General features: G+C 30.5%; 1 protein-coding gene, 1 long non-coding RNA gene and 1 pseudogene across 2 annotated transcripts; 1 reads left to right on the top strand and 2 right to left on the bottom strand.

The window, feature by feature from the left end:
• On the bottom strand, nucleotides 7,832-8,140 carry LOC104756470. The gene is made up of 3 exons (XR_762306.1): nucleotides 8,131-8,140; nucleotides 7,941-8,041; nucleotides 7,832-7,866 (listed from the first exon to the last, which is right to left on the bottom strand). It is a non-coding gene; the product is annotated as an uncharacterized LOC104756470 (long non-coding RNA).
• LOC104756469 (indole glucosinolate O-methyltransferase 1-like) lies at nucleotides 13,393-15,003 on the top strand. The gene is made up of 3 exons (XM_010479071.2): nucleotides 13,393-14,007; nucleotides 14,100-14,472; nucleotides 14,553-15,003. The coding sequence occupies exons 1-3, from the start codon at nucleotides 13,559-13,561 to the stop codon at nucleotides 14,850-14,852; spliced, it is 1,122 nt and encodes a 373-aa protein (XP_010477373.1). The 5' UTR covers nucleotides 13,393-13,558; the 3' UTR covers nucleotides 14,853-15,003.
• LOC104759322 lies at nucleotides 15,502-16,473 on the bottom strand (annotated as a pseudogene).

Below are 21,042 nucleotides of genomic sequence, written 5' to 3'. Positions count from 1 at the left end.
CTCTTTTTTTTTTTTTTTTTTTTGACATGTATTACTTTTCTCATCTTTTATAAAATAAAATAAGAAACGAATCATGAAATTATTTTCTTCATTGTTTTCACCCCTTACGTGATCCATTGTATATAACTAAACTGTCGGCTAATTGATTTTAATTTAATTTTATTCTATCTTCTCCCTTTTTGTTAGAACACGGAAACTTGTATGAAAGCGTTTTCTATAGAAATGAAAATGAAACAACCTTCTCATTCTTTTACTTTATGTTTATTTTTGTTGTTGGTTAATTATATACTGTACTTGCTTTCTCGACAAAGAAACAATCCCAAAATTAAAGGGGGTCGAATCAAAATCACACACACTGTTTGGAAACCTTCCCTAGATTTTCTTGGTGTTTGACCAAAAGTGATCATCGGATAGATAATCTATTTATTGTGTGATAAGACACTGTTCGATTTTGGGAATGTTTGATAAGTGTGTAAAGTGTAATCATACTACTCTACATCTTCTTTTCATTAAATTCATTAATTAGGAAGAAAAAACTGGTCAAAAACATGGATTAATTAATAATACAGCACATTAATGATAAATGGACACAACGCATATGGACGATTAAAATATGAAATAGTAGAATCCAACTATCTAATTATTATTATATTCGAAGGGGATCAAATTTGAATCAGATGCTTTTCACACTATATAGATTCTTTGATCCAGCAATTAGAGCCGTCTGCAAGTGAAAATCATAAAACAACAAATTACTAGTAGATAATGAACACATATAAAGGTTATATGAAAAAATTAAAAAATAGATGGACTGATGAATTGGAAGGCACTGAGAATTAACAAAAATATAAAGGAGATAAAATAGTAGAAAGAGTTGTTAATAATATAAAGAAAGAGAGGGACGAGTGTGGTTTCCACACGAATAGCACCACATTCACTATCATCATCATCACTTGTTGCGCACACATGTACGTACATACGTAGACATATACGTATGATGTTTCTTCATGTGTATGCATGCATACGTAGTCGCCTACGTACATGTATGCCAGCTCGTTTTTAAAACTTCTCTGGAATATCAGATTTATATATAGCAACTTTTTGTTTGTTTTTTAGATGATTCACATTACATGCAAATAAGTGATATAATTCAAAAAAATCGAAATTACTAAATTACAAACCGCTTACAGTTACGATCACGTAATGTTATTATGAATTCAAATTGCTATATACATATATAGTCCGAATGTTAAATGCATTGTATAAAGTTACTATCTTTATATAATTATCAAGCCTCCAAGCTTGGTTTGCTGCAAGATTTTACTGAACATGTTTCCATATTTTTACTAAATGTTCTACGAATGGTTTAACAAATGTTTTGTAAAACGTTTATTTTTTTATTTTGAATCTAATTTAAAATTATATTCAAAAAAAAAAAAATTAGCAAGCATCATATACTATAAAATTTGTAGAGCGACTTGGAAAAACAATATTGATTCTGGTTTTTTTTTTTTTGGATTTGAAATATTCTCGATCCTAAATAAACATAATGGCTGCAAATGGTGATTTAAAAACTGAACCAGCTGAATAAGTTGAATAATGATGGGCTGAATAAAAATGAGTTGAACCATCAAAATGAGCTGAAGAAACTGAATGAGTTGAATAAGCTGCATAGAAATAAATTAGCATACTAAATGGTGACTACTAAGTTGAATAGCTGAATACAAAAATATAATATTAATAGTATATCCATAATAGTATCTAAAATTATATATATACACAAATAAATTATATATTTTAAATATAAGAAATAAATTTTTTTAGAAAACTAATATATTATTAATTCTTATTTGGAAATAAATAATTTATTACAATTGTTTATGAAAAGAAGTGTTTAGCTCATAATTATTTTTTTCTGAAAATAAATTGTGATGAGCGATGTATATATAGGATCTGATTTTAGTTTTGATTTTAATCAATAAAAATATGAATTATTCAAAAGAGTTTAAAATTGAGCTGATTTTGCCTACTTGAATATCTTTTATTCTTAACAAATAATGTTAATTTAAATTATTTACTTCAATATTTAACATTAATTAATGTCAAAGATTTGCAAACAAAAAAATATAATTATTAGTTAGTGAACGTAGGATTCGTTTGTTGCATATTTTAAAAAAATATATATATATATATAATTAAAAACTATAAATATATTTTAAAAACAGATTTTTTAAATTCACAATATTTGTTTTTCCTAGATTATCGAAATAATAATCTAGATTTTCACGATTGCAATTTTTTTTAAAGCCAAAAATATTAATTCAAACATGTAAATTAAATAAATATAATTAATATTATTTTTTAAAACAATTTTCATCTCGTTCAATCTGTTGATCTCCTAATTTAAGGTTGAACAATCTTTAGCCAAAAAGTGTTATTTTCCAGCCCCAGGGTGGGACCCAATAAATTTGGACTGAAAACATATTTACAGCAAATAGTAACTTTTTGGCTGAACAAAGTTGAAACGTACGTTCAACTCATTCAACCAGGTTGGAAAGTGCAACCATTTGCAGCCAATGTTAATTAGCGTATATCAGTTGAACGGATACCTATCCCTTATTATTTATTATGTAGCACTGAAAGTAGTGTTAATGTGCTTTTTATATTAATAATGATTGATTTCCAACTTAACTAGTCTGGTCCGAGTCCTAATTAATTGCGTTGTTTCAACGGTTATAAATATGTAAGTCGCATGTATGATAGATGAGACATAATTAGAGAGATTTTCGCTAGGCTAAAAATAAAGAGTTTGGTGCAAAATCATTTTCAAATGATAAAATAACTTACAAGAATCTTATTAATGTATAAAAAAACTATTAAATAAAAAACACAGTTCTTGTCTAATTAATAAATGAGTTAAGATAGCAGAAAAAATGAAACTTAGCTGGGCTCAATATACATGGGCTTAATGTAGTATAAGTGAACTGATGATAAACTGAAGTACCATAACAACACCAGTGGGAAAATATGTCAACCGACTCTCAAAATATTGGTCCCATAAGACCATCTCCAATGTATATCTCTTTTTTTTTCTTTAAAATAGAGTAACTCAAAAAATAGAGCATTATTTTCTTTTAATGTATTAATCTATTTTTAACTCTAAAATAGAGTTAGTGTAAAAAAAATAGAGTTGCTCTATATATAGAGCAATCCTATCATTTTCTCTATTTAGAGTAAAATATAAAGTAGGGTTGAAGTAAATGTTGCTATATAATAGAGACTTGACTCTAATATAGAGTTGGGTTGGAGATGCCCTAACATGTACAGTGAAACACAACAGTCCACATAAAGAGTTTCAGAGAACCAATTTAGTTTATGTTAAGTTCTGGTTTTACTTTGAACTTCCAACTCAAAATCAATTAGCAATGAGTGGAGAGATCCTAACCCTTTATATATCGCTTGATAATTTCTCCAACTACCGATGTGAGATATATTCCACTAACACCTCCTCTCACGTTCATGCATGACCATCTGAAGTGTGGGCATATGTGAAAACAACATCCACGGGGTGGTCCAACAATCGGGTGGCTCTGATACCATTTTAAATTAGGACTGTTATGAGCTTCCAATTCAAAACCAATTGGCAATGATTGGATTGGCCTTAATTTCTTATATATTACTTAAGTCCCATCACATCTTTCAATGTGAGATCTTTTTCCATACGCCCCCTCAAGATAGCTATTAATCTCGACAGAATCCATCATAGCCTAAGAAAAAATTTAATTATCACATCCTACAGGAATGGAGGAAAGTAAAAATGACAAGACAAGTTATTTTTAGATTGTGATATTTAGTCAAATTTTCCGATAAGGTATCGCCATTCTCCTCCGTGTACCTCTCAAAGAACATCACAATTCCTTAGTGGGTTTCACTTTCAAACCACCAATGCTGTCGTACTTGTTGAACCATAGAATTCGTTTCCATCCTGAATCGAAAAGAAAAGAGGAGTAATATATCATGATGCAGGTGATGATCATAAAAAGGGTGTGGCCGTGTGGCTTAGACTATCTTCAATGGTTTTCCCTATCCTTATCTGTAAAATAGAGATTGTTATTTTTTCCTTTATATAAAGGAACTCTATTTTTTTCATTCAATAAATAGAGAAAAAAATAGCAATATCTATTTTAGAGCATCTCCAATGGTTTTCTATTTTTGTATTTAAACTCTATTATAGAGTAATTTTTGCTCCAATAGATATCTATTTTCACCTCTATAATAGAGATTGCTATTTTTTTTCACTATATATAGAGGAATTCTATTTTTTCCTCTATAAATAGAGGTGAATTATTTTATTTGCAATGTAGTCCTCTTAATCTTTAACTTATTTTATTTATGACCAAAATAAATAAAATAAATATTTTCAAGAACTAATAATAGAAATTTAATAAAATAAATATTTTAAAGAACTAATAATATAAATTTAAGTATAAATATTTATTCTAAAATATTGAGACTATCATTTGGAAAAGATAATTTCTATAAATAATAAAATTTATTTTTCATTCATTTCATAATAATTATTGTAATACAACAAAAACTAATAACTTAATAATCTGGTAAATTACTTTGGAATCCACCAATATCGCTAAAATATTGTCCAAACGAACCAAATGAAGTAGATGGAGAAGGAGCTTGTTGGTTTTGTTGTTGATTATTCCGCTTTTGTATAATTTGTGCTTGTTCAGCATCAAAATATCCACGAACATTTGGATGTAGAGTATCCAAATCACAAAATAAATTTTGTTTTCTTCTTTTAGCTCTTTCAAAGCATAATTTTTACTTTGAATCTCCAACTGTTGTTGCTTTGTCTATGATGTGATTCTCTTTATAATAATAAATGTTTAATTTAAATAAAAATAATAATTTTATGAAAGTGTTACAAAATTTAAAGTAAAATGTGTTAGTTTGCAATTTTTATAAATAAAATATGTTAATTGTAAAATAAAAAATGTATCTATTTGGAATATTTTTTTTCAGAGAAAAAAATAGGAAAAACCATTGTAGATGGTGTTAGAGGTGAAAATAGAGGTAAATTGGAGGAAAAAAATAGAGATAGATTAGAAATGTTCTTAATGCTTGATTTTATTACACCTACGGCTCAATGCTAATTGAATCTAGTGTGATCTTGTAGTGATTTGGAGTTTTGGACCTCTCTGTAGATAATCTTTGTCATGATGCTGAATGGGAAATAGAAAGAAATAGTAAAGGGATTAGACGATTAGTTAATGATAGTGAAGGAAGTATCATAACAAACGGTAAGTTCAAATTTCTTACACGTCCAGAAGGATCAACACGCATAGTTAATGTTGCAGACTTGCAGTTGATCACATAATTAAGAGTTTTCCTTCCATTTTTTCTTCTTTTCCCCCAAAAACCTTTTTTTTTTTCCTTTTTCATTTTTCTTAAAAGAAATAAACGATTTTACTAATATTCTTTTGTTAGATTACTTAAAATTAAATAATTATTTACTTAAACAATTTAACTAACATTCTTTTGTCTTCTTCTATTTCTCTTTTTTTTCCTCAAGTGTACCAATCTCTATGGTTTATTTTTATTTTTTCATATATAGAATTTACAGATCAGAAGAATTAATATACAATGGCTTAATAATTAAATGATAAAAGTGGAAATATTAGCTAAAGTGCTCAGTATATGTTGATTCTTTCTGTTTTGCTTGTTAACATTTGCAATTTTTTTTTGGGCATCAGTTTTTGGTTTGCTTTAGGCATCATATATATCCTCGAGCCACTGTATAAAGGTCTATCATAACTATAAAGATAGATGAAAAATCATATGAAACTTTGAAAAATTGTATTATAATTTTTAACCAACTAGTTATTTTTTATTTTTATTTTGGAAAAAAAAATTAGTTAATAAAGTAACAAACTATACTAACATGGCAATAGAATAGTTATGATATGACATTTAGATGATCCCTTTCATCTATTACAAAATCACACAATACTATATTTTATTTATGTTTTCCTCATAATTTACTTTTTTTTTTGCTTATTTTTGTCATCGATTTTTCTATATTTTTAAAAAAAAAAACGAAAAAAAAAAAACAACAGTAAGTGTTACGTAAACACAAAATTATGTTGTTGAAGTTGGTTAGCTTTTCTGAATCAGATTCATATGTAATATTCTTCTTAGTCTTCTATGTACTTAAAATTAAATAAGATTTTCATTGATTACACTTTTCTAATTTTGAAATTATTTAAATTTTAAGTAAATTGATTATATATATATGCAAATTATAAGCTGAAGAAATGTCAAAATTTTTATGCTCTCTAATGATGATGTGTTAATCAAAAGAGAGAGTTTCTTTCAACTATTATATGTAAGTTAATAACTAATGTCTATTAAGTTTAAGCTTGTTATTTCTTAATTACTATTTTACAAGCATGGTTTTCCTACTTAACTTGATATCTTTTGGGGATAAAAGGTTCCAATATGGCTGGACCATTTTTTTGGTAACACTACATTAAACTCATCACTAAACAAAATATACTACCTATGTTGCATGGAAACGGAAACGGATACGCGGAAACGAAACGTTTCGGAAACGAGAAACGGGTTTTTTCAAAAATGAAGTAATGGAAACGTGTAGGAAACGTATATACAAATATATAGATATATAGATATATATATATATATATATATAGATAGAGAGATATAATAAATTTCCAAACATAAAAACCATATTAAAAAAATCTGAAACAACACAAATTCAAAACATAAATATTAAATAGTTTAATTAAAAGTAAAACTGTAAAAAAAATAAACGTTCAAAATCAAATTTTTTGACCAGCATTGTCATATATTTAGGGATCTTAACGTTTAAGGTACTAATTATATTATATTTTTTGATCATTATATGTATCATGAATTCTTATATTTTCAATTTATTTATTTATTAAATTTTGAAATTATAAAAAAGAGTTTCCGTCGTGTTTCCAAAACGGAAACGGAGTTTCCATCGTGTTTCCAAACAGAGATTTTTAGGAATCGTGTTTCTGTCACTTGTTTCCGAGTTTCCACGAGTTTCTGTTTCCAAAACGTTTCGGAAACGGGAAACGCACCTCAAAAAGAGTTTCCATGCAACATAGTATACTACAATGCAGATTATGCCTACATGCAAATATATGCACAGAATTTAAACTTACCTAGAGAAATTGTGCTGGAAAACACGTTTTGCTAATGAATCCTTTTTTTCTTCCAATCCAGTTTATCAATCCCTAAATACATAGACCAATCAATATTAAAACGTAGTCAGCAAAGATACATCTCAACATTATTTGCAGTTAATGACTTACATCTACTACTTCACACAAGGGTTGATATATCATTGGCTGTGCCACGCTCATCTGTTCTAGTTCATTCTGCAATTCTGCATTAGTAAATCAAATGTCAGTGAACCAAACAATGAATAAGTGCAGGAATAGTTTTGAGTAGTTTATACTGAAAAGAGTCTCTTCTTCCAAGTTAATGCTTCCTGCTTCACGATCAATGTCTTCCATATTGCTGTGGACAGTGAAAGATTTAGTAGACGGCCTTATCATCACACCACAAGCATGCTAAGAAATCTGCAAACTCATGTTTCAACCAGAAAATTCTATGTATAAATATATATTAAAACTAAGAAGGTTCTGAAACTTACTGAGCTTCATCAAAAATTATAATCGCTCCTTTCAGATCTACTTCAACTCCTGCTCGGATGACAGGACTATATAACTATATAGGAGTAAGGGCAAAAAACCAATTGTGCATTCTCTGCCATTGACCAGGAAGCATAATATGGGCAGCCTACAAGAAAGTCATTACAGATTAAGAAACAGAAAAGTTCAATCAATAAAAGTAAACAATAAACCAATTCTAACCTCTAACATTTTTTCCAACTTTTACAAGATCTTCAATATCATGAACCTCATTGTGACCTCTAGGCTGAAGTGATGGATGAGATGTGATTTTATTGACGTTCCTGGAAGTTAAGGAAAACAAATACATGGTTTGACACGCTAACAACAAAAGAGGGGAAAAAAAAGAACTTATATTATCAGGAAAGCTCACTTGAATTCAGGACATTGTTGTATGTTCGCCTTATCCTTTAGAAGCAACCGACTAGAAAAGAAATAAATGTTAGTATAGAGAATATGCTTAGCTGAAAAAAATAGTGAGATGATCTGAATGTGGATAAAACTTACCATTCATCATCGACATTGTCTTTCCCATGTACATTACGATTAGTACAGTAATGTTTTCGTGAAGAAAAAAACACCTTTTAGTATCTTGATTAAACGCAAATAGGCAAGTCCACAAAAAGAGAAATTTAACATACCAATACAGCCATGGGCACTCTATAACCAGTTTTCCGATAATCACGAATCACTAGAGTAATCTGAGAATGAGTTCGTCTACAGAACAAAAGCAAACAATCACTACTAAATACGAAAGACAAAATTTAATTAGCAACATTTCCAAGATTGCGGATGTAAAGCTGCTTACGAAGCATACTATATGGTAGGAACTTTGGTTCTCTTCTTAGTTACAGTTTCAGCTTGCTCCACCTTTGTATAGATGATGCAGGAGTATCTAATCAGAAATAACTGAAGTGGTATAGAGGACACAACAACATGCTGATTTACGCTTGGAACATGCCAAGCAAACGCTTCTCTATTTATACTTATAGACCGCAGTTTCTTTACACAAGTTACAACTTTGTCCTAGATAGTAGATATTATACAATCTGTTCTACTCCGAATATGATTAACCCCGTAAAGATAAATATCTAAGCAATCTCTCTTTGCACTCTATCACAAAACCGTGAAGATCAAAGAGAGCCACACTCACACCTTCTAAGCTTTTTTTTTACAGTCTAATAAATATTTTTGATTTTCAAAAGACTTGTGAACGGGAAATGGGTTTGATACTTTGATGGATGTGCATCATACTAAAAAAAAGAATGTGTCCGTATTATGGGAAATTGGGAATACTCACAATATCCTCTTCCTTGTTTTTGTTAATGACTGTATTGATCTTCATGCACATGATGTCGGAATATAGGAATACGTATATTAGTTGTGTTCTTAAAATGGGTTTCTTGTGACACAAGTTGAAGAAAACTGATCTCATAAACGGGCGTACGGCGTAACAACACCAATGGAAATATATGTAAAGCCACTCCCAAAAATATTGGCGCTAACGGGGGTAACATAAACAGTCGATCCATAATTATTACTCAATGCTATTGAATCTAGTTGTGATCTCGTAGTTGTAGTGATTTTGAGTTGTGGCGCTCTCTGTTTCATAGTCGATTCTCTGCTTTCCTTTACTTAATAGATTAATTAATTATAATTTTGGTGTTTAGAATCTCTTCCATTGAGTACCGAGGAGTCGTGTGTATGTGATACAAAAATAATTGAGAAAAAGTGGTTTCTAGTGGCGTAAGGAACACTAGAAACACTAACCCCAAAACAGGGTCTGCAGTAAGTAAAATGGAAGACCCATTATATTGCTCAAAATTTCTCAAATTAATTCTTCCACTTTTGCTCTAGGTTTTTCACTGATTGAGTAAGGAGGAGTCATATGTATGTAAAACACTAGAAATATTTTTAATATTCTACAAATATACAAAGGTGGTTTATAGTAGACTTAAATCCAACTAGTACATGGTCTTAATTAAGTTCTGGTAATCCGAGCATATATATAAGTTGTTAGGTGACCCTGTTTTATCAAATAGACCTTACGTATATTATCTATATATACATGTGGAATCATTTAAGGCTTAACATACCAAAAACAGAGACACAAGTTGGACAATTGCATTCACAAGCAAAACTTGATCACCACTTCCAATCATGGACATGTGAAATTAAGATTTAGTGGCTCCATAGTAATATTCCAATTTGTTTATAACTCTGGTGATTCGTGTAATACTAATCAGCTTTTATGAAAGTATAATCATTTTGGAAAATGTAGTAAATCTTTAATCAGCTGTCAAGAGATTCAAACCAAACAATCTCTTCATGTCTTGGCAATTTTTGTTATAGTTGTCAGAATAATGTTAGTGTGCATGCTAGCTATTCCTTAATATTCTATTTTACTCTGTTTTAGATTGTTTTTTTATATTTTTCTTCTTCTTGCTTTTTCTTCTTTAAATAAAAGTCTACATGTTCTTGCTTTTTCTTGATTTCAAAGTTCTTTTATATAATTAATGATGGTACGTACGTAGGAGGATGGATCATAACAAAATGTCAGATCAAAAGTTCTTACATCGTGGTTAGGATGCTTTTCCATGTCGATTAACACTTCTCCGTCATACATATACATTTCAGCAATCAAACTACGGTCATCTGGTAGGTTATCGAGTCCAAATTCACTACTCAGGTGATTAAAAAAATTGTTTGCTTTTAGAATGTACTCTTGGTTACACACATTCGGTTATAAAGGTCTATCAAAATTCAGTTGTACCTCTTTTAGCAGAGCTATAAAGGTCTATCAAAACTATAAAGATAGATGAAAAATCATATGAAACTTGAAAACTTGTATTATAATTTTTAACCAAATAGTTATTTTTTATTTTTTATTGTGGAAAAAAATTTAATTAATAAATTAACAAACTATACTAACGTGGCAATAGAATAGTTATGATATGCCATTTAGATGATCCCTTTCATCTATTACAAAATCACACAATACTATATTTTTAATTATGTTTTCCTTATAATTTACATTTTTTTTGCTCATTTTTGTCATCTACTTTTCTATATATTTCTTTTAAACAGTAAGTGTTACGTAAACACAAAATTATGTTGTTGAAGTTGGTTAGCGTTTCTGAATCATATTCATATGTAATATTCTTCTTAGTCTTCTATGTACTTAAAATTAATAAGATTTTCATTGATTACACTTTCCTGATTTTGAAATTATTTAAATTGTACATTTGTTCTGTTGACGAATTTGTGGAGAAAAGAAAGAAATATTTTTTAGATAATAAATAATTGAGCAGTGTCTCTTTATAGCTTTTTTCTAATGGATGTAGAAAACGAAGCCGGTGTGGTTATATTGATCATCATGCTCGACGACCTTGTTCCTTTCATAGAACAACACTTTCCCAGTGCGTTTCCCCATGCGTTCCACTAACAATGCCGAAGTACTGGTTGTCCCGGCCGTAGGGTTGAACCTGAATGATAAATGGAAAGGATTAGTTAATGACAGTGAGGGAAGTATCCTAACAAACGGTAAGGTAGAATTGCTTACATATCCAGAAGCTTTTGTCGAATTCACTCGAAGAGATGAAACTCATGGCCTGAAATATTTTTTGGGTTTTGAAATTGAGTTTCCGAGAATTCGAAGCAGCTATCTCCAATTGTTGCAACAACATGAGAAAGGGAGAGATTAGAGGATACCTGAGCTGAACGGAACAGCATGGAGAAGAGCCATGAATGAGAAGCGGCCGTGAATCAGGTGGAAGCTGAAGCTTGGCTTTGCCGGAGGATTTTAACCTCCAATTCCGTCTATCAACACACACATATATATATATATATAACATAACATAACAGAAATTGATCAAACAACACAATACAAACATTAGTAAAACGTTGTTAAAAAAACGTTAGTAAAACAAGAGAAACACAATCAAACTGACAAAAAAAAAACAGACATCATTCAAACATTTGACAACATGTCATTTTAACAAGCATTTATCACGAACATTCAAAGTAAATCGGTTCCCAAATCAAAACCTACTTCAAACTAAATTGATTCCCAAATCAAAAGCTACTTCTGAACATCACACATCCACATCCACATTCACATCAATATACTTCAAAACAATAAACAAACCGGAGCAGATCGAATTACCTTGCTTCATTACTTCACATGTAATTGAGTGTGCTATATATAAAAAGGCCGCTAAACTAACTGTACTAAAAATGCATAGTATTTCGAATTTTGGGGAAAATAAACGTCACTCGTGTTCTATCAACACTCTTCATTATAACTACGGAGATATATATGTTTGTTTTGTATGTATATATTATGAACAAATAACTTTAATACGAGTATGATAAGAATATGACCATTTAAAATAGACCAACGGCCATAAAAATACTAGATCATGTGGATTGTGGAACCCATAAAGAGTCAATCGTGAATAATACATTAACTTCGGTTCAAATTTCCAAAACTCATAACTAAACCTATTTCACCAGGACGAGTTTGTCTAAAGCTTGTTTACACTTCGTGTTAATCATTTCTTATAGGTTTTAGACAGGAAACAAAATCTTTAAAAATAAACCAAAATTTTCTAAATAGGCTAATTGATCCAAACAAAACCGTTGATCCTATAGTTCAAAGAAGTTTTATAAACTTTACACATATCATATTTCTTTAAAGTATATATAATTTAGAATTAAATTTTCAAAATTATTAAACTTAGCAGACAACCAATGTTGGTTCCTCCCCAAAAAAAATTACAAAGGCCAACAATTTTTTCCTTTTTTTTTTTTTAAAGCTTGTCGAGGTTGACGATTTAATATAAATCGTATAGTATGGTAAAGATAATGTTGTTTTTAATGTTCAAAGTTATTTTCCGATTGTGGTCAAACGAGGACTATCGCCATTCTTGACTCACAGCTACCGATACACAACTTAATTAAGATTTATCTCTGACAGTCTGACTGCATACACTAACTAACATTCGCTCGGATACTTAACCATATTGTAAGTTTGTCACTAATGAAGTTTGACAATCCGAAATTTCTAATTACCTTTCTGGAAGGACAATTCAAGATGGAGGCCATAAAGGACAATTTGTGAAATTACACTCAATTTGGTCTCTAAAATATGTATATATGACTTATATCATGGCTATTAAATTTACATACAAAAAAAAAGAAAAAGAAAAGAAAACAACAGAACAACAGAAAATATCATGCGAACAGGTGGGAGCCATGCATGCGTGTGTGTGTAATAATATATGTGTGATTCATGTTGATAAGATGATAAGATCGATTAGAAACAAAACAAATGAAATCTTCCGCCAACAATAAAAGTAATTAAAATAAGACAAATGCTACATTCTTTCTTTTTTGGGTAATAAATGATATTTAACTGCAAACACATAAGATAGACATATATACAGTGGGTTACGTATCTATAATCTATCACTTGGTCGCTCACTTAGCAATGAAAAATTAAAAAGTAAATTTTCCTTTGAACATTGACTTCTGCTAATTTAGAGAGAATAAAAAAAGAAACGACATGAGAACAATGTTTAGTTGTTTCAGCCGTCACAAGTGGCTCTCTTAATATTCCACATAGAGCGCTCATATGGACCGGCCGGCATAGTTTTAGCTATAAAAGTAGAAACAAAAGATCCATCAACGAAACCAAAACACACACAGTCTCTCCTTCTTTCCTCGCTTCTGATCAGTGTGATCACGCAGAGTGCCTTGAAGAAAACAAAAACCAAAAAAAAAAACACAAAGAAGGAGAAATGGGATACCCTTTTGAAAAAACCTTAACCTCTAACCCTAAAACCCCAATTGATATTGATGATGATAATGAGTTGGGTTTGATGGCCATTAGACTTGCCAATGCTGCCGCCTTTCCGATGGTCCTCAAAGCTGCCCTCGAGCTCGGTGTCTTGGACACTCTCTACACGGAAGCCGCTCGCACCGACTCGTTCCTCTCACCGTCTGAGATAGCGAGTAAGCTACCAACTACACCTCGTAACCCTGAGGCACCGTTTCTGTTGGACCGCATGCTTCGCTTACTCGCTAGCTATTCCATGGTCAAGTGCAGTAAGGTTTTAGAAGGAAAGGGCGAGAGGGTCTACAAAGCCGAGCCAATTTGCAGGTTCTTCTTGAAGGACAACTATCAAGATATGGGATCCCTTGCTTCTCAAGTCATTGTCAATTTTGACAGCGTCTTCCTCAATACTTGGTAGTTCTTCTATTCCTGCATATTTTTGTGTTCTTTAGAAGCCACTTTTATGCACAAATGAATCTTACGATATCCATACATCATTTTCGCAGGGCAAAACTGAAAGATGTGGTGCTAGAAGGAGGAGATGCGTTTGGCCGCGCACATGGTGGCATGAAACTCTTCGACTATATGGGCACGGATGAAAGATTTAGCAAACTCTTTAACCAAACCGGATTTACCATCGCGGTCATGAAGAAGGCTCTTGAAGTCTATGAAGGCTTCAAAGGTGTGAATGTTTTGGTTGATGTGGGAGGAGGAGTTGGTAACACTCTTGGTGTTGTTACTTCAAAGTATCCCAATATTAAGGGTATCAATTTTGATCTAACTTGTGCCTTGGCACAAGCACCTTATATCCCTGGAGTGGAACATGTTGCCGGAGATATGTTTGTAGATGTTCCAACCGGTGATGCCATGATCTTGAAAGTAAGTTCATCAAGTCCACCTGTTCACTAACACATGTTTTTTGGCTTGTACTTACACCTGGATTTAAATTTGTTTTACAGCGTATACTTCATGATTGGACCGACGAAGACTGCATCAAGATTCTTAAGAATTGTTGGAAATCACTACCGGAGAACGGTAAAGTTGTTGTCATTGAGTTAGTCACTCCTGATGATGTGGAGAATGGAGACATCAACGCAAACATTGCCTTTGACATGGACATGTTGATGTTCACCCAATGTCCCGGCGGAAAAGAGAGATCACGAGCTGAGTTTGAAGCTTTGGCAGCAGCTTCCGGCTTCAACCATTCCAAGTTCGTTTGCCAAGCTTATCACTGCTGGATCATTGAGTTTTGTAAATAAAATGTGTAAAATACAAAACTAAATCGTCGTTACTTTTTGTTTTTCCTTTCGGTTTTGGTGATATTTGAATTATCTTTGTTATTTCTTATTTATCATCTTTGTTTGAAATGGTCATGCATGTCTTTCGTCTTTAAGCAATGAAATAATAATAAAAAAGCGTTTTTATTTTTTATTTTGTTACTTTAGTCACATGAATTTAATTGTTTCTTTTGATAGAGTTCACAAGTCACAAGTGCATATTCATCATAACTCAACTGTCGGCTACTTCTATAGGAGACTTAAACAGAGGAAGCAAATGAAATAGAAAAACACGATTCAACTAATCAACTAACTCCTATGAAATAGCAGAACTGCAGTCACGTTCCCACAACTTAGCAACTGCAGAAACAGATTCCTAACTCCTACACTTCAGGGAGACTTATTCATGCTTTGACCAACCCAAAAATATCTAGTTTAGTTGGTTGTACTTGTGTATTAATGAGTCCCATAACCGCGGTCAAATAAGGGATGCGTTTGTCATTCGAATCTACGATAATCTTTGTCTGCTCATCCAACTCAATAGAGAACAAGGAGGGCGTAAACTTATAGAAGTCTCTAAGATTATTACGCGAACACCATGTTGACCCCAAAACTCTCCAACTATTAGTTTCTAGGTCATAAACATGAACCAGACCTTCGAAAGTACTCTTCCTCTCTCACACCACAAGACGCTTGCCGTCGTACGCAACCATGTCCCAGCATACAAGAATATTCTCTTCCATGGGTACAATCTTGATCCGCCTAGCAAGTGTCCATTTGGAATTCTCGAATAGTGTGTAAACTGAGATTGTTTCTTTTGTGCCCGATATTAAGGCCAAGCGATTGATTTTATCGTCCGTCGTCAATAGTAACTTCATATCAGATTCTCGATGGAATATGGAAGGAATCATTCGTGCTTGCTCCGTCTCCGGATTGAAAGTTACGATGCTTCCGTCGTATCTCAACCAGTGAAGAGTGTCGTCCAAGTAAACATGTTTCATCCGCGTCATGAGGTCACTTTTTGAACCAGAGTTGATGGTTGTATCTGATAGTCTCCAAGAGTATCCGTCGCTGATCTCGAAGCCGTACACCATTTCCATCTCAAGAATGCAAACGATTTTAAAACTTTTGCTGGTTCGGTTTTGATTTACCGCAAAACCAACACACATTGCTCTGGTGAAATCTTTTTTGGAATAACTTCCACCAACTATCATAGGTATAAGCTTTGATCCATGGTGATCAAGGATTCGAAACGTCTTTGTGAGGGGATTTACAATGAAGAGACCATTTACGTAAAGAGAAGGCCAGAGCATGAGCCGTAAATGTAACATATCTTATTACCATAGGAAGACATTTTTTTTCCGAATGATATAGAATCGCATGACGAGACCAAAGGCTGACAGAAGATGGAAGAAGCACCATATGGTTTAAGGTTAAACAAACTAGGTTTGAACCAGGAACAATATCTCATTTGAAAATCAGAATCATCATCATCAGATATATAAGATTGGAAATATTTATTTGTGCATCGCATCATTACCAAAGATTTATATTTCAATCTGAAGAAAATTTCATCGAGAAGATGCAAAGGCAAGTCATCCATGATCATAGTGGAATGAAAGTTCAATGATTAACTGCCCAACTTGTTATATAGACAACAATTTATAGCATGAAAACAAAAAATAACAATCAATTCAAGGAAAATCTTATCACTATAATTAAATTAAAATTATCTAGATATAAAATCTGTCACATTTTGACGTATTTGGAAATGATATATAAAAGTTTTCATTGTCTTAATTTGATGATTTTATATAGTTACTAATAATAATAATAATATATATTGATATATATATATATAGTGCACACTATATGTTACAAATAATTTTATCAGTTATTAGTTTAAAATATGTTATAAACTGCAATATTCAAAGATAATAAATACTTATAATTAAAATTTTATAAATTTAAATAACAACGGATTCAAGCAAAAGGTGAAATTCTATCAAATCCATCTATATATGAACTAAAACTATTATTTGGGGACTAAGAAAATGCACAACTCAATTTTATTAGTTAGTTGACAAAAAAAAAATATTAGTTATTAATTTGAATGTATGTTAGATATATTATCCTCTTTATAATAAAACGGTAGTACACAACATTGTTTTGTAGATTAGGACCCGTGCTAAAGCATGAGTTAAAATTTATTTTATTTATATTATAATTTTAGAATAAAATATAATTTATATGATTGTTTTTAAAAGTTTTTTGGATAAAATACTATGCAATAAAATCATATGTTAAATATGATGGTTTAAAAAAACATCTATTTTGTAAGTTTTATATTGTTAATTTTGTAAGTTTATGTATGAGATATGGTTATGTTTGTTGTTTGATTTTATTTTAATTTTTGAACATATTTGGTGAAAGTGTTTTAATATAACCCGTTATTATGTAAGATTTTATTTTTAACTGCACAATAAGATCCCATAAATCACGATTAAGTGTGATAAATTACTAAGATTTTATTCTTTTTTATGCCTAACAATATATATTTTGTAACAATACATAGAATACTAAAGATTTTATTTTGGAAATTGTATAAATCATTGGAATATTTTCTTTCAGAGGATACTATGAATTATTCTTTGAATTATTTTTTGTAACCAACATATATTTAATTTATAACCTATTTTGTAACCAACTTATGAAAATTATATAGTCTACAAAAAAAAGTTGTGTACTTCCGTTTTATTATATAGGGGTTGTTTAACCAGTTTTTATAAAAATTAATGAAAATAAAATTGTGTGAAATTTAATATATTTTTATTTTCTATATATTGTCTCTACTTCTAATCATTTTAATATAAATAGTATGATTAACAATAAATTAAATTTTGAAATTATTATTTTCTGTTATATCATAGGATGATAAAGCAATTATGTTATGATACCATTATGTTTTTTTAGTACATATAATTTAAATACAATCAAAATATAACTTGTAAATTACTATAAAATACAAATTTGAGTTGTGTCTTTAATACAATATATATGATTATTAAATATAATGTGAGGTTTTTATATATTAGAAAATTATTTATATTAAATTAGTCTATCATAAATTAATTTGGTTTCAGTTTTTACTTTGAAATGTATGAAACCATTTTATAGTAATAGGACAATTAGTTAAAGCAAATTTAATTAATTTTTGTACGTTCGTTAAATAATTATGATAAATTAATTTATTTATAGTTTTTTTGAAAAAAAAACTGAGAAATATTCTAAGAAAAAAAAAGTGTAATACCTTACTTTGATAGATAAATTATGTTGTCCTATATATTAACTTTATTTTCATATCTAAAGATAATAGTTAACAACAAATAATTTTATAATATGATAAGTCAATTTTAAAATAATTTATTAAAACGATATCATAAAACATATATCTTGTACTCTAAGTCTAACTAATTTTTATAATAATTCATGAAAATAAAAGTGTGTCAAATTTAATATACATATTTTTTTTCTTCTATAAATTGTCTCTATTTTTATTCATTTTAAAATAAATAGTATAATTAACAATAAATTAATTTTGTACATATGTTTTAAAGACAATCAAACTGTAACTTATATAATACTATTAAATACAAATTTGAGTAGTGTCTTTAATAAATTATATATGATTATTGAATATAATATGATTTGTATATATATATTTGAAAATCTTCTATATTTTTTAAATTAGTCTATCATAAGTTAATTCGGTATATGATTGGACCGACGAAGACTGCATCAAGATTCTCAAGGATTGTTGGAAATCACTACCAGAGAACTGTAAAGTTGTTGTCACTGCTGATGATGTTAATGTTCACCCAATGTTATGGTGGAAAAGAAAGATCACGAGCTGAGTTTGATGCTTTGGCTTCCCCCATTGCAAGTTCGTTTGTCGTGCTTATCACTGCTGGATTATCGATTTTTGTAAATAAAATGTGTTAAAACATAAAACTAAACTTGTCGTTAATTGTTAATTTCACCTTTAATTATTCCCTACTTTTGACTTTGTGACTTTCCTGGAATCACAGCGACGTACCATTCAAAATAGACTAATATAGGGACAATTTTAATGTTAGACATGAATTTTGGTCCAAATAACAAAGTCCCAAATATTTCATTCAAAAGACACTTTTAAACTTATTCATTTGATTTAGTATTTGCCTTTTATAAAAATTATTGAGAGGATAAGTGTTAGTTAGGGTTAGATTGCTGAATCGAAAAGAAAAGAGGAGTAATATATCATGATGCAGCCTGCAGGTGAGGATCATAAAAAGGGTGTGGCTCAATGCTTGATTTTATTACAGCTACGGCTCTATGCTAATTGAATCTAGTGTGATCTTGTAGTGATTTGGAGTTCTGGACCTCTCTGTTTTTAGTGGTTAGGTGACCCTGTTTTATCAAATAGACCATAAGTATATATACATGTGGAATCATTTGAGGGTTAATATATATTAGGACCAAACACAGAGAAAAATATAATTCTAGTGACACAAGTTGAACATTTGCATTCATACTCTTTGTCTACATGGGTGCAGATGAGAGATTCAGCAAGCTCTTCAACATGATCATCACTTCCATCATGGACATGTGAAATTAAGATTTAGCGTACAAAAAAAAAAAATTGTACCATATGGGATTTTCTTAGTGACTCCATATTAATATTCCAATTTGTTTGAAGTTACTTATGGTGATTCGTGTGATAGTTACTAATAAATTACGATAGTTTATGAAAGTAATCATATTGGAAAATATAGTAAATCTTTAATCAGCCGTCAAGAGATTGAAAACAAACAATCTCTTCATGTCTTGGCAATTTTATCTTTGGCTGGGGTGTGATCACAGGAATAATAATATAAAGTTGCCAAAAGGAAAGTTTCAGAAAACCAAAAACAAAAATTATTCATTCATTTATTTATTTATTGACGAGGTTTTCAAGTCCTGCAAAAACAAAATATGTAGTTTTTAGAATGAGAAAATTGGATGTGGACTGTAGTTACAAGACACTTGTACTTGGAAATTACCCTGTCAGAGATACTGGACTTGGAATCGAGACCACCAAAAAGTGTGTGCAAACCAAACGGAACGGATTGTGTCTTGACATCCGGCGCATTTTCCGTGAATTTCTCGATATAGAACATTGAATTTAACTTCATGTCTACGACTATAAGGTGATAGCACGCAAGTTTAAAGGACGACTCAAATCCAAAACTATTGTTTGGTCTTAGCTTGCTTTTGTCGTTGTTAGATCGATTCACGGATCTAAAATTCTCTTTGGTGTTTAAGAAGGCTGTTGAATTGAGGGCTGTCATTGTTGAAACTAAGGCATTAAGTTGAATCTCAGTTTTGCTAAATATGTGAGTGTGCACTGATGCAAAATAGTTTGAGCAAAGGATGATACAAGCCTAGTCGTACATAGGTTTACCACTGATGATCGACTCACCAACTAAAGCCTCGTAAAATGAATCCGTAGCCATGGCTTGCACTCCAAGGCAGGTGTGTGGGACACTACAGAAAGGGCAAAAGATAGTACCACAAACACAGAAAAAATTGTTTGCTTTTAGAATGTACTCTTGGTTCCACACATTCGGTTATAAAGGTCTATCAAAATTCAGTTGTACCTCTTTTAGCAGAGCTATAAAGGTCTATCAAAACTATAAAGATAGATGAAAAATCATATGAAACTTTGAAAACTTGTATTATAGTTTTTAACCAACTAGTTATTTTTTTTTAATGTGGAAAAAAAAATTAATTAAGAAATTAACAAACTATACTAACATGGCAATAGAATAGTTATGATATGCCATTAGATGATCCCTTTCATCTATTACAAAATCACACAATACTATATTTTAATTATGTTTTGCTTATAATTTTCATTTTTTTTGCTCATTTTTGTCATCTATTTTTCTATATTTTTTTTAAAAAAACAGTAAGTGTTACGTAAGCACAAAATTATGTTGTTGAAGTTGGTTAGCTTTTCTGAATCATATTCATATGTAATATTCTTCTTAGTCTTCTATGTACTTAAAATTAATAAGATTTTCATTGATTACACTTTCCTGATTTTGAAATTATTTAAATTGTACATTTGTTCTGTTGACGAATTTGTGGA

Source organism: Camelina sativa, chromosome 17, assembly GCF_000633955.1.
Source record: "Camelina sativa cultivar DH55 chromosome 17, Cs, whole genome shotgun sequence".
NCBI classification, from domain to species: domain Eukaryota; kingdom Viridiplantae; phylum Streptophyta; class Magnoliopsida; order Brassicales; family Brassicaceae; genus Camelina; species Camelina sativa.
Note: the sequence above shows the minus strand (reverse complement) of the source record. Positions and strands in the feature narration are given on the sequence as shown.

What these genes read in the sequence shown, in the direction of transcription:
- LOC104756469 (XM_010479071.2), top strand. Translation starts at nt 13,559, where the DNA reads ATGGGATACCCTTTTGAAAAAACCTTAACCTCTAACCCTAAAACCCCA. An exon ending in AGCGTCTTCCTCAATACTTG is followed by an intron (nt 14,008 to 14,099) that starts GTAGTTCTTCTA and finishes TCATTTTCGCAG; the next exon opens with GGCAAAACTGAAAGATGTGG. An exon ending in GTGATGCCATGATCTTGAAA is followed by an intron (nt 14,473 to 14,552) that starts GTAAGTTCATCA and finishes TTTGTTTTACAG; the next exon opens with CGTATACTTCATGATTGGAC.